Here is a 12,213-nt window from a genome sequence, read left to right on the forward strand (position 1 = left end):
CAGGGATTTGTTAGTAGTAGTATTATAGTACAGGGATCAGTAATAGTACTATTGGTATTGTAGCACAGGGATCAGTTATAGTAATAGTACTATTCTAGCACAGGGATCAGTAATAGTACTAGTAGTATTCTAGCACAGGGATCAGTAATATTACTAGTAGTATTGTAGCACAGGGATTTGTTAGTAGTAGTATTATAGTACAGGGATCAGTAATAGTACTATTGGTATTGTAGCACAGGGATCAGTTATAGTAATAGTACTATTCTAGCACAGGGATCAGTAATAGTACTAGTAGTATTCTAGCACAGGGATTAGTAATATTCCTCAAAGTATTCTAGGCATTTTTGAAATTCTACTACAGGTACCTGTTTAAGAATAATGTACTCGGACTCAAGCTTAAAACCTTGTACTCCTACTAAGGGGAATTGTACTTGTAACTTGCTGTTTAAATGTCTCCTATTATAGTTCTTCTTAACCATGGTTGTGAGAGAACATACTTTGAAACGGTTGTGTAGTACAATGCTTGTTCAAGTTTGAACACATGTGACTGATTATGACATTTCTAGCACAGTTTGGGAGTATGACTTGTGACTATACAAAATCAATGACCACTGACCAGAGGCTACAGGATGTTTAATATTCATGCAATGACCGTAATGACCACATACAGTACAGAGGAGTATGTGTACAGAGGAGTACACTGCTACTGGTGTTCATGGTGAGAGAGGTAAACTATACATACTCCCCATACGATCAGTATGTCCACTGAAGTTGGTTGAATTTCCAATCTCATTTAAAAACTGATGTGAAGTTGTGGAGTGTAGGTAATATGACATATCCTGGTATGAATATCCAAATGTCATGACTTTTCAGAAGATTTACGAATATCATTATTGTTTCATTTGTCTTTTACACTTACACTCCAGCGGTCTGCAGCGGCATCAGATAATTTTGTATTAGTCTCTTCATTTCTACACAATACTCCTTATCCGTTTCCAGAATGTTCTTTAAAACCTGTTGAGAGATCAAAATAAAATTCGCAGATTAAATACATGTGTGAAATTACGGGGTTTGGGTATGTTTACCAGTGACAACTTCACCCGTCTCCTCAGAATATCAGCATTTCATCTGTGACATGTCTAGATTGAACCTTGGTAACACTGTCAGTCCCTCTCTACTAGAGGGAGAGTGCTATCAATGTTCCGAGGAGACATGTGAGCCAGGAAGCAGATAAATTCAAACAAATACCCCAAAACTCGCTGGTTTGGATATTTACAAGTGACACTTTCTACCTGTCCCCAAATCTACTATTGCACCTTCCCATCTACATAACCTACTAACTGGTAACATTTTAGCATACTGCTTCCTTGACCCTGTAGGTCCCCGTCTCCTCCAGGTCACTGCTTCCTCCAGGTCACTGCCCATCAACTCCTCCTTCCAAATCAATTCCCCAAAAATTACTGGTAAATCTGACCTGTCTCCATCCTCACAGATTAAATACATGTGTGGAATTTTTTTATGACAGAAGTCCAAAATGACTGGCTTTGGGTATATTTATCTCCTTGGCAAAATAGCATTTTGCCATTGTCATGTCTAGAATGAACTGGTAACACTATAGGTACCTAGCTATGGCAGGGAGAATGCTGTTAACATTATTAGGAGACAGGTCACTGCCCATCACCTCTTCCTTCAGAGTCAATTTGACTTGTCTCGATCCATACTACTTAAACGATCACACTCTACCATATCAAGAGTGGTCTGTTAATCCCTGTACCTCTGTCTTTAGTGTCTTCCCTTCCCTCCCCCCTCCTCCACCCTTCAGAGCACCCAAACTTACTGGTTTGGGTATTTACTTCCCTCCTCACTTACCTGTCTCCTGTATCTACATACACCTATCTACCCTAGCCTATGAACTGGTAACATTCTTACATTGAATAATAGGCTAGGATAGGCAGGTGTGCATAGCTAAGTGACGAGAAAGGTAAGTGAGAAGTGAAGTAAATGATGTATATTTTTTATTTATCACTGAGCCAGAAAATGGTGACCACAGTGCTGATGGATTAAAGGGTCCTTTCTCAAAAAAAAAAGAAGGTATATATAACAATATCTTAAACTGATTTCAGTGGTTTATATCTGTGTTCAAAACCATATCTTGTACCTGCGATCCCCCTTTAGGTAACTGTAAATGTAACTTGCTTGGACTACATCAATCACACATATACTGTACCTAATGCATGAGAAATTTCACCCAGATCCATATCACATACTGCACAGCAAACATACTGAAGCTTAAGGAAATACTAACAAGACTAGTTTAACACACTGTGTTACTCAGACCATAGCTTCATTAGTGTCACAGGAATAACATATGACGTCACATTATCACAACTTTCGCTTTGTACAATATTCAAAATGAAAGAAAGATGAATGAAATGCTAAAATAGACAGTGTAAAGCTACAAAAGGTACTTGTAAATTATATCCCATCAAAATGTGAAGTATTTAATTCAAATTTGTTATCACAAAGTAATACTGCATGCTAAATAATATCTCGTCAATTCCACTTCCTTATAAATCTTCCAGGGGGGGCCTACTGTGTGAACAATAATTATAAATCCTTCTTTTTAACTTAACCGACCTTTGTTCCTTCAACAGACCCCCTTGAAAATACAAAGAAATATTCAGGGGTCTTTCGCTTTAAATTGAGTATCATCATTGCCGTACCATGGTCAGGGGCAGAGGTCAGATAAAAGTCAGTTTTTCTTTGCTAGAGAGCACTCTTCCAAACTTCTTCCGACTGGCTTGACGGCCGATCTAAGTCGTTAAAACTGATCCCTTCAGCTTTTTACAAACCCCCACTTAGCCATCACAGTCCCTCTCAAAATTTTCACAGATCCATGTATACCAAGATCGAAATAGGACAGCTGAGTGTGACAAACATAATTTTCTAGTATTAAATAAATCTTGATACACCCTACCGAGTTGTTACCCCTCAGTCCCTTTCTTTTGGAACGTTGGCATGCAGGTTAACCCCAAGTCCAACTAACCAAGGTTGCTTTTGCTTGCCAGGGTGGCCATGTTCCCCCTCCCTTCCCCCTCCCTTCCCCCTCCCTTCCCCTCCCTTCCCCTCCCTTCCCACTCCCTTCACCCTCCATTCCCCCCATCAAAAATTCTCATATCTAGCAATTGAACTTCATAATCCATCCATTTGTATGATTAAATCTATGTATAGTTAATATACAGGGTTTTCAAGGGTTGTAACATGAAATGTGATTTATTCATGCTCTAACCTGATCTTGGTATTCATTTTTTTCTAAATTGCTGTCATCCAGTTTTTCCTTGTCCTTTTTGGGTGATTTTGATGGACTTCCTGGGCCTGTAATGAGAGAAAAAGCAGCCAAAATTTTAATATTGTATGCAGACCCCAAAACTTAAAATATCAAGTATAACGCTAACTTACCTGTCTTCTCCAATAAAAGTCAACTTTTAGGACAAAATACTGACTTTAGAACGTTACTACAAACTCTACGGCAATTCTTACTTCAGGGCGATTCTAACTAACCCGTCTCCACTCGAAACTACAGCTGCATTCTGTTGCTAGGTGTTTTTTCATTCGTCCCAAATGAATATAGTTCTTCAAAATTTGACGTTTGCTTCAATTATGTTGAAGTTTTCCTCCTCTTTTGATAAGAGCACTGACAAAGCATCACTTGATTGAATTATTTTTTTAATTTCATGATTTTCATGTATGCAAAATTTGTTTCGATATATGTGCAACGTCTGGGCTTTGCCTAAACATTTTTTTTTGGGGGGTGGGGGTGGGGGGTGGGAGGAACTGTTTAGGACAACAATTAATCACCATCATTTCTATCATGTATACAAGGCTCTGGAGGTAAAATTACATATGTATGCTCATTATGCTGTGACCAAATATTACTGCATGTGTTGTAAATTTCCAATCTTAAAATTGCTGATTGGTTACAAATCATGGCATTTTCAGTCTATCAATGCTACCTTTCATTTTTTTGTTCTGACTACATTTTAATGGTAAGATGAAACAGAAAGATCATTTCAGCGTCCTCACAAATGCAAATAGAATATTATTCCAACACAGGAAGGATGACCTTTTTGTTTATAGAATACAGCAAGCAGAAATAAATTCAAGCTAGATAATCATATTCACAGGATTATTGAACCTTATAATGTCATTCAATACCAAGTAATGTGATAGTCACACATAATTTGATAGCACCAGTTTCACTATATCGAAAGATACAAAACCATTTAGTCATGATGGTGTGGTTTCAACAAGTAGATTCTAAAAGGGAAAGACTATAGATAATTTTATTTAAATGAGGATGGATGATATCCCATTTTTTTTTTTTTTTTTACTTTGAAGCATAACAAGCATGTAATGCTCCCTGACACCAGGTGTAACACAATCCTGATTGTATGTCATAGTAGATGCTTAGTACACAAGCAACAAATCTCAAAATCCTACCCATCAGACCATAGAACGCAGCCTTCCTCTGTAAAACATCATTCTTTCAATACAATTTTCATTAACATAGCTCCAAACAAATGATTAAAATTGGTTACAGTGAAAGAGGAAACTTGAATTATTTTATTCTTAATAACTTTGCCTCAGATTGCATTGTGGCCAGAAAGTGTGACAAGTGAGAAAATGATAAAACTTACTGGTTTATATATTTACAAGTGACAAGCTTACCTGTCTCCTCACAACCTTAAAAGATTACCAGGGCATACTAGACACGGTAGAATGAGGTGCTAAGGTTGTGAAGAGACAGGTAAACGAGGAACGAAGTAAATAGGGATATTTGGTGGCAGTCTAGTTCAATGCCAAATGCAATTGATGGACAAAGCATATATATATATATATATATATATATAATAAAGAGGCATCAATAGTTGAGCCTCCCAAATATGCTAACAAGTCAAGTAATGGTCGCCCTCTTATCCAGTTCAACACATAGTTCATCGCCACCTTCAAAGCAATTGATCAGGACTTTGATTGGAATCTCATAAGGATGTAATTCATACCCTTGAGTACATTGCAATCCCTTCGATTCACATTAAGGTCTGGCAACATTAACAAAAGCAAATGTCATTATATTGCCGAGTCAATATCAGTTTCATAACTGTGTATATATGTTATATGTATGTTATAAGGAAACAATTCATATCATTCCTCTCTCACCTGTCATCAATCTAAAGACTGTACAGAACTCACTGTCCTATCCACCTAAACTACATGACAGGATATGCTTAAGCACTGCGCCCCCTATGCAGTGTCTCGCTTTCAGGACACCACCTTCTTTCTCACCCATCCCTGCCCCCCCCCATACACAATTTTTTATGGAATTACTACAACACAATACTATATGCATCATCAAAGTTGAAGAATAGCATGTTTCTGCATGTTGTGGGCAAACTTCCCAACCATCCCAATCCCGCAAAATCCCCACTCACATAACTTCCCCTCCCTCCCCTGTTTTCTGACACATCCTCATCGATGTCACAAACTGGATGATACATTAACTACTCTATATAAAGTACATTTAATGCAAATTGTGAATTGTCCTTGTTATAATAGGCCATTGCTCAGCGCACTGACGAGATATCTGCTGCTGATAAGTGCTGCCTGAAACGTGAAGCATTTCAAATACGATTCTTTGTTAATTTCTTTAACCTGTCTCCAGTCAATATACATACATGTAGGGATGCACCGGATCCAAATTTTTGGATCCGGCCGGAACCGGATTTTGTCGGATAGTACATGAAATCCGGCCGAATAAAATCCGGCCGGACCGGATTTTTTCATTACACAAAAGAAAATCATTAATAAGAAGTAGAAGTATGAAACAAGGAGTAAATGTTAGGTGAGGTATACGCATATCATAAAGAAGGGGAAATTAAGACCCCATTTAGTGGGTCAGACCATTGAGAAAATTAAATTAAACATGTTAAACCTAATTTTTCCTTACTTTGAATGTTTTTATTAATTTTTGGTAATAGTTTACATTGATTTAAGTTAATACCAACATCTTTTTAAGGAATAATTCAGGCCAGATTTTGAAAAAGATCCATCCAGATTTTGAAAAAGATCCGGCCAGATTTTGAAAAATATCCGGCCGGAACCGGAACCGGATAGTTGCTCACTATCCGGCCGGATAGTCCGGCCAGACCGGATATCCGGTGCATCCCTACATACATGTACATAATTTCCATCTACTGAACCTATCCAACAAACAATTGGTAACATTTTATAATACTGTATGTATCTCCATATCACTCAGATTTTCTGAATCACTGCCAACTTCCTGTTAACCCACACCTCAGTTTTCATAGGAGAGATAAGACACGAGTAAAGTAGTGGCTACAGTTTGTCAAGCTATCTGTTGTATAGTTGCAAGTTCCTTATACTTATCAATGTTATTCAGGATTAGTTGTACTTAACCACTGTGTGGTAGTGAGTTGTACTATTGCAGTATATATGACCTTTGGTGTGTATCATAAAAACAACATGTAGTATTTATTACATACGCACACACATTGGCCAGTGTTCCTTGCATATCACTTGGACACTTTCTATTGAACCCAGTTTATGTAATGACCACAGATTTGTGGTAGTATAAAATGTACTGTCCTTGTGCAGCTTATATCCGAGCAGAGCATCTATCCAGCTTTCTTAATACCAGTAAATATTGGCAAAATTTGCTGTTTATCATTTATTTACTTATTTTTAATTCTGAAGGCCATCAATGCACGATGTCCACTCTTGTCTTTTGAACAGTGCAAGTATCCATGTATTTATTGTAGTTTCCGTGCGCGGTACAATATTGGCGTTACTGGCCAAGTGAACGATACCTACATGACTGGACGTTGAAACTTTAAGTTTAATATAGTCTCTGTACATTTGCAGTCTCAAAGGCTAGCTGCGTAGCCAACTTATTCCACTCACAAGCGCCCTCACTTTGTAGGTACCTACATGACTGAACTCCACTTGTGTGTTGTCTGCGCAAGAAATGACACCATGAACAACCCAAAAGTTCTTCCTAATACTGCAAGCACTCCAGGCGCACCACAATACTGCATTTTTGCAGGCAAATGCAGTTCTAGTTTACTTTGCTTTTTTCTCAGTCTCTTAATACCTGTTTCATCCCAACACTGACATTCCAATCTACTGTAGGTACGGTAGCTTATAAAAATTAGTAGCCATGTTTAGAAACATTGCAAAAACTGGATAACAGCTTGAGCATGGATTTTCTCTCAAAAAAGCATAAAAAAGATAGAAGAAGAAGATCTACAAACTTTAATTAAATTATGCATCATAGTTTCAAGTTGTAAGAACTGACCAGTCATTCCAGGTTTTCCTAGTTCATTAACCTAAAATATGTTAGAATTAAATTAACTGCCTGATAATCAAAACTAAACCAGTCACAAATTCACTGTTACAAATTTGACTTTCAAGCACACTCCCACAGTGTCAATATATGCAGTCATAAAAAATTTAATTCCAGAGTACGGGAAATATAAAGGGATCAAGCGAAGTTACCAGATACCACCATGCCACCACCGACAAGAATGTCAAAAATGAAATACCATCCACACTGGTTTAAATTTGAGAACATCGAATCATTTCATTATTGTACGGTGCTGTTTTGCGCCAGGCTGTTTCAAACCCATCAGTGCACATGTACGTGTGTACACCTCTAAATTGCGCATTATAACCTCTCCCTCCGTAATTGAATTCGCACTTATTTGTTGTCATCGGGGACATTCTCGATTCTCTGTGCAGTGTCTGGCACTCCAATATTGTTGCGGTATATTTATTCCATGCAGAGGAATGACCGATGATAGTCCCTGTCAACAATGAGTCATGCTACGGTAAGGATGCAATATTAATACCTGGCAGAATATATCTGTGTGACTATTACAGTACAGACATAGTACACTACAGATTTGATATGGCTGTACTGTAAGTACACTGTACATAGTAAAGGTTACCAGTTCATTCTAGGCACGGCAGAACCAGAGTGCTAAGGTTGTGGGGAGACAGGTAGGCAAGGAGAAAAGTAAATACTGTAATTCTCATAAAGGACAGGACTGTAATCATATAATTGCATATTACTTATATGCACTTAATTTGCACAAAACATGAAATGCAAGTACATTGAACCAAATCAGTATCAGATAGGCTCATGTTGTGTGCTACTTTTGACCTCTGTGTCAAAAGTAAGAGGCTGAGGGGGCTGCATCCCCCTGCAGCCAAGCTGCGAATAATCTTTTGTGCTGTGCAGTTTCATACAGTAGGCACCGCTGGTCTGCTAAGATCATGACTATTGTTTGATATTGGTTCAGTCTAGTTGCAGGGAATTTTGCAGCCGCTAGCAACTTTTTTTTCTTTCCTCTTGGAGCCTGACAGTACATACCATTCCATAAAGTAATTTATACAGACAAACTTATACCTATCCTCTATTGCAATTTGACAAACTTACTGATTGGTATTGCATACTGCGATTGGGTGGGGGGGGGGATTCAAGATTTTAAAATGGAGGGGGTGGCCCTAAGGTCTCTGAAGCTGAGTCCCACGTAGGGGCCTGAGTGTGAAGTTTCTCTTGTACACAACATACAGAGTTAATGAATTATTCTGATGAATAGAGCCTTAAAATAATATATTTTTTCTGAAAGGGAGTGAACCAACCTTCACTTTTGGGGGCGACATACGCAAAGTGAGCCACCTTCAAAGGGCTGTGGATTGGGCTGACCGTGCACGGGTAGAAGCAGCATTTGATTGCAGACATCTTTAATCCTGGCCTTGTGATTCTCTCCTAAGAAAAGACAGACTATACTAGACCAAAATAATGGGTCAACTGCAGCACTACCAGAGTGTCATTATGTTGGAATGTACAGTATAGTGTCTCGTTAAATCGTGCCAATTAACATAAAACAAATATTTGTATAATCCGCAGTAAATTGTAACTTGTTCTCGAACCAGGATCGTAGCGAACGAACAAATTTTTCTTTCGATTCGAATTGACTTGATTACTGTTCACTGGACATTGTCAAACTTAGATGTCGTGGTTGAGCAACTTAGTGACAGATCCTATTTCAAACCTTTACTGTAAACAACACGTTGAAATTCAGCTGACTCTAACCATCGAAACTTGAGTTTTGTTGAATTACCAAGTTGTTGGCAAATGTCCAGGGCTTTCAGGGGATACTGTTCAGGTGTCCTACTGTACCACTCTCCATCAGCTTTGAAACACAATACTACCCTCAGGACTATTTAACCTTTTGCACATTTCAATGTCTGTTGTCAAATTTTTTAGAAAATTTAAGCAAATTCGCTGCATTAAAAGTCTTCTGGATACCATACCATACATGTTCAGGATGGACACTTGTCTCATGTCCCAATAGGGTAATAATGTACTGCACATAATCCTGAGCCCATCATCCTTGGCATGCCTACTCCCCCAGGAACATAGTCAACAAAACTGATTTTCTTCTGTTCATCAATTTTTCCCCCTCAATCACATTATAAATGTTCAGTTATAACCAGAATAATCAGCGACCGAGATGTTTTTTGCTAGTCGGCTGCAGTGGCTTCTGGCACAGTCAGTTCCTATATCTATGTAAGAATGAGTCATATATGGTGTTAGCAGTTATGAGAGGATCAGTAAATGAATAACCCTAAAAGTACACATGTATACTGTCTATTGACTCATCCGTGTGTAGGTTGAAACACATGAATAAAAGCAGTGACAGCTTTTACTTTCTCAATTTCATGAGGTACCATTTCCTTTTACCTTACAGTAAATGTTTTTTCTGTCTTCCGCTGTCTGTTAATTCATCACTGTCATTTTGCTGTGCTTTAACCCATACTACCTGATAGTGCAGCGTATGTAATGAACCAGCGGATCAAATCGTATATCAGAACCAGAGACCAGCAAATAGTAACATAAAAAAAAACCGACTTCTTGAAAAGGAGAGACGAGAAATCTTTCGCATCAGTGTGCAGCTCTAGTGATCCTCTCTGAACGATACATAATGCACTGCCCCAGTACGACTCCAGTTGTACACAGGATCCAGATGTTTGATTCCTCTTCGAGCAATATCTCCAGGTTTGTTAGGTTTGGTAGATAACAAAAGTGCAGTAGTAGTGAGGAGACAGGTACTTGTAAGTAATAGTGACTATAAAATGTGTTTTTTTTTTATGAATTCTGAAATCTCATGCTGCAAATTTCCACTCGTAAATCGGCATTAGACTCATGAAAGATCCATTCAAGAACAAAATTCTGTGCACAGTTCTCGAACCAAACTTGTCACACACCACTGTGTCCTCTCCTGAAATATGTCAAAACTGAAGAATATTTCACCATTTGCATGACCACGACGAAGAAAGGTCCAAAGAACATGCTGTACAGGAAGTACTATAATTTAGCCTCGACTTCAACAGAAAGATTTGGCATGATAGCTTACAATTTCAGCTAATCCACTCACATGATGTGTATATATATTGAACTGAAACCTCATAAGTTTTGATACTGTGCCTTGCCATACAGAACATAACAATATTCCAATAATCTATGACTCAACACAGGATTACCGTAGTTGATACTATATTATGAAATTATATCCATCTGAGATCGATGTTCGTCATCCCGCTGGATATATCCGTACCACAAAGATTAGCGTAGATCTTAGTGGGTAAAGTGGGAGTGGATTAGTCCTCCTTAGGTTCTTCACGCACACCCAACACTAAACGTTCTCTTAAATAGTACGAGGCTCTTGATACCATTTCCTTCAACGAGGCGAGAGATAAAGTGATGGCCAATTTGTCTGGAGCTTATGATGCATTGATGGAGTTCCATCAGAGTTACTCAGACAAATATCATCATGATCCAATTTGACCTAGTCACCGCAAATGAAAACAAAGTACAGACGCACATGCTCGACTGGGGGTAAACATATTTTCCAGGGCTAACCTTACAGAGACTATTTGAATTTTGTCGGCAGGTACACGTGAGACGTAGTCGGACGAGGAGATCCAGACGAGATCCCGAGTCAAATCGGTTGCTTGAGACAAATTTTAATTAAAAATAGTCAAGAAAATAGTACTTTGCAAATTAAAATGAACAAATTCATCTCAATTTTCCAACGATCTGAACAATTTCATGTGCGGCAAATCCACCTGAAAACTGATTAGATTTGCGCAGAGCATCAAGAGAATTCATGTATGAGGGGATATTCCCATCAGTGCAAAAGTTGCATAACAGTACAGACAGCACTTCTTTAATGGATCGGTCCAATGGCTTTTAAACCATTTTGTTTGTGGATTTTGTTGGAAAGGGCTTAAATAGTAGCCTAATGTAGTGCCCTCCAGTATTGTACTGTGCTACTACAGTACAGTGCAGTGCATCACAACATTCACTAGACAGTATAACCAACTAAACAATTATGAAACGGTGACGCCAGAAATTTTTTCCCCTGTCGGAAATCACTCCATCATCAAAATTTCAAGACAAGATTTTACCAATCAAATCTAGCTAAATATATTAGATTAAATATTTTTTCCCCGCATGTTTGTGGTGCACGTGTCCACTTTATATAGCTACGTTACCTTTCGACGTGCATTTTGAACAGGATTCTAGAAGCATTAACACAAAAAAGACATCACTCCCAAACAAGCTTGATGCACATCACTTCCAAAATTATAATTTCTTCAAGTTGCCAAACTTCACGATTTCTGGGAGACGGTTCTCCTCACCAGCTGTTACTCATTAATATTTCTCAAGCAGAAATCAAGCAACGGTGTCAAAAATGCAATCCATCAAAAATATTTATTCCTCGCTCAAATACTGTATTGCAGGAACGGTTCGTGTAACAAGGAACTGCATTAAATGCCACCCCCGTACGTTCAACATTCACCGAGAAGAACACCTCGCACCAATTCCATTATTTATCGTCACTTTCAACGAGCTCGCTCTTTGAGGTGCAGCAGTGTATTTAACACACCCATACAGTGATCCTTCGCAGCAGTAGTTGGCTAATTCAACATTCCCTTTTGTTATACCTTTTAAACTACTTTGACAAACATGAACAACACTTAAGAATTATGTACGCTATATCAAGTGATCAAAATTATGAGAGAAAAAATGACCAACTCTTGATGAAACAATAAAATGATCTT

At 38.3% G+C, this 12,213-nt stretch overlaps 1 protein-coding gene across 5 annotated transcripts in view; it reads right to left on the reverse strand.

Annotated features, from left to right (window-relative positions):
• Nucleotides 1-12,213, reverse strand: part of LOC139974902 (rho guanine nucleotide exchange factor 7-like) — a 64,814-nt gene that overhangs the window by 36,888 nt on the left and 15,713 nt on the right. For all 5 annotated transcript variants that reach the window (XM_071982428.1, XM_071982426.1, XM_071982429.1 and 2 more), the window contains exons 3-4: nt 3,290-3,375; nt 920-1,014 (exon numbers count right to left, since the gene is read on the reverse strand). In XM_071982428.1, the coding sequence (XP_071838529.1) occupies nt 920-1,014; nt 3,290-3,375 (181 nt within the window). The remainder of the gene's footprint in view (nt 1-919; nt 1,015-3,289; nt 3,376-12,213) is intronic.

The sequence above is a fragment of the Apostichopus japonicus genome, chromosome 10, assembly GCF_037975245.1.
Source record: "Apostichopus japonicus isolate 1M-3 chromosome 10, ASM3797524v1, whole genome shotgun sequence".
Classification (NCBI taxonomy): Eukaryota; Metazoa; Echinodermata; class Holothuroidea; order Aspidochirotida; family Stichopodidae; genus Apostichopus; species Apostichopus japonicus.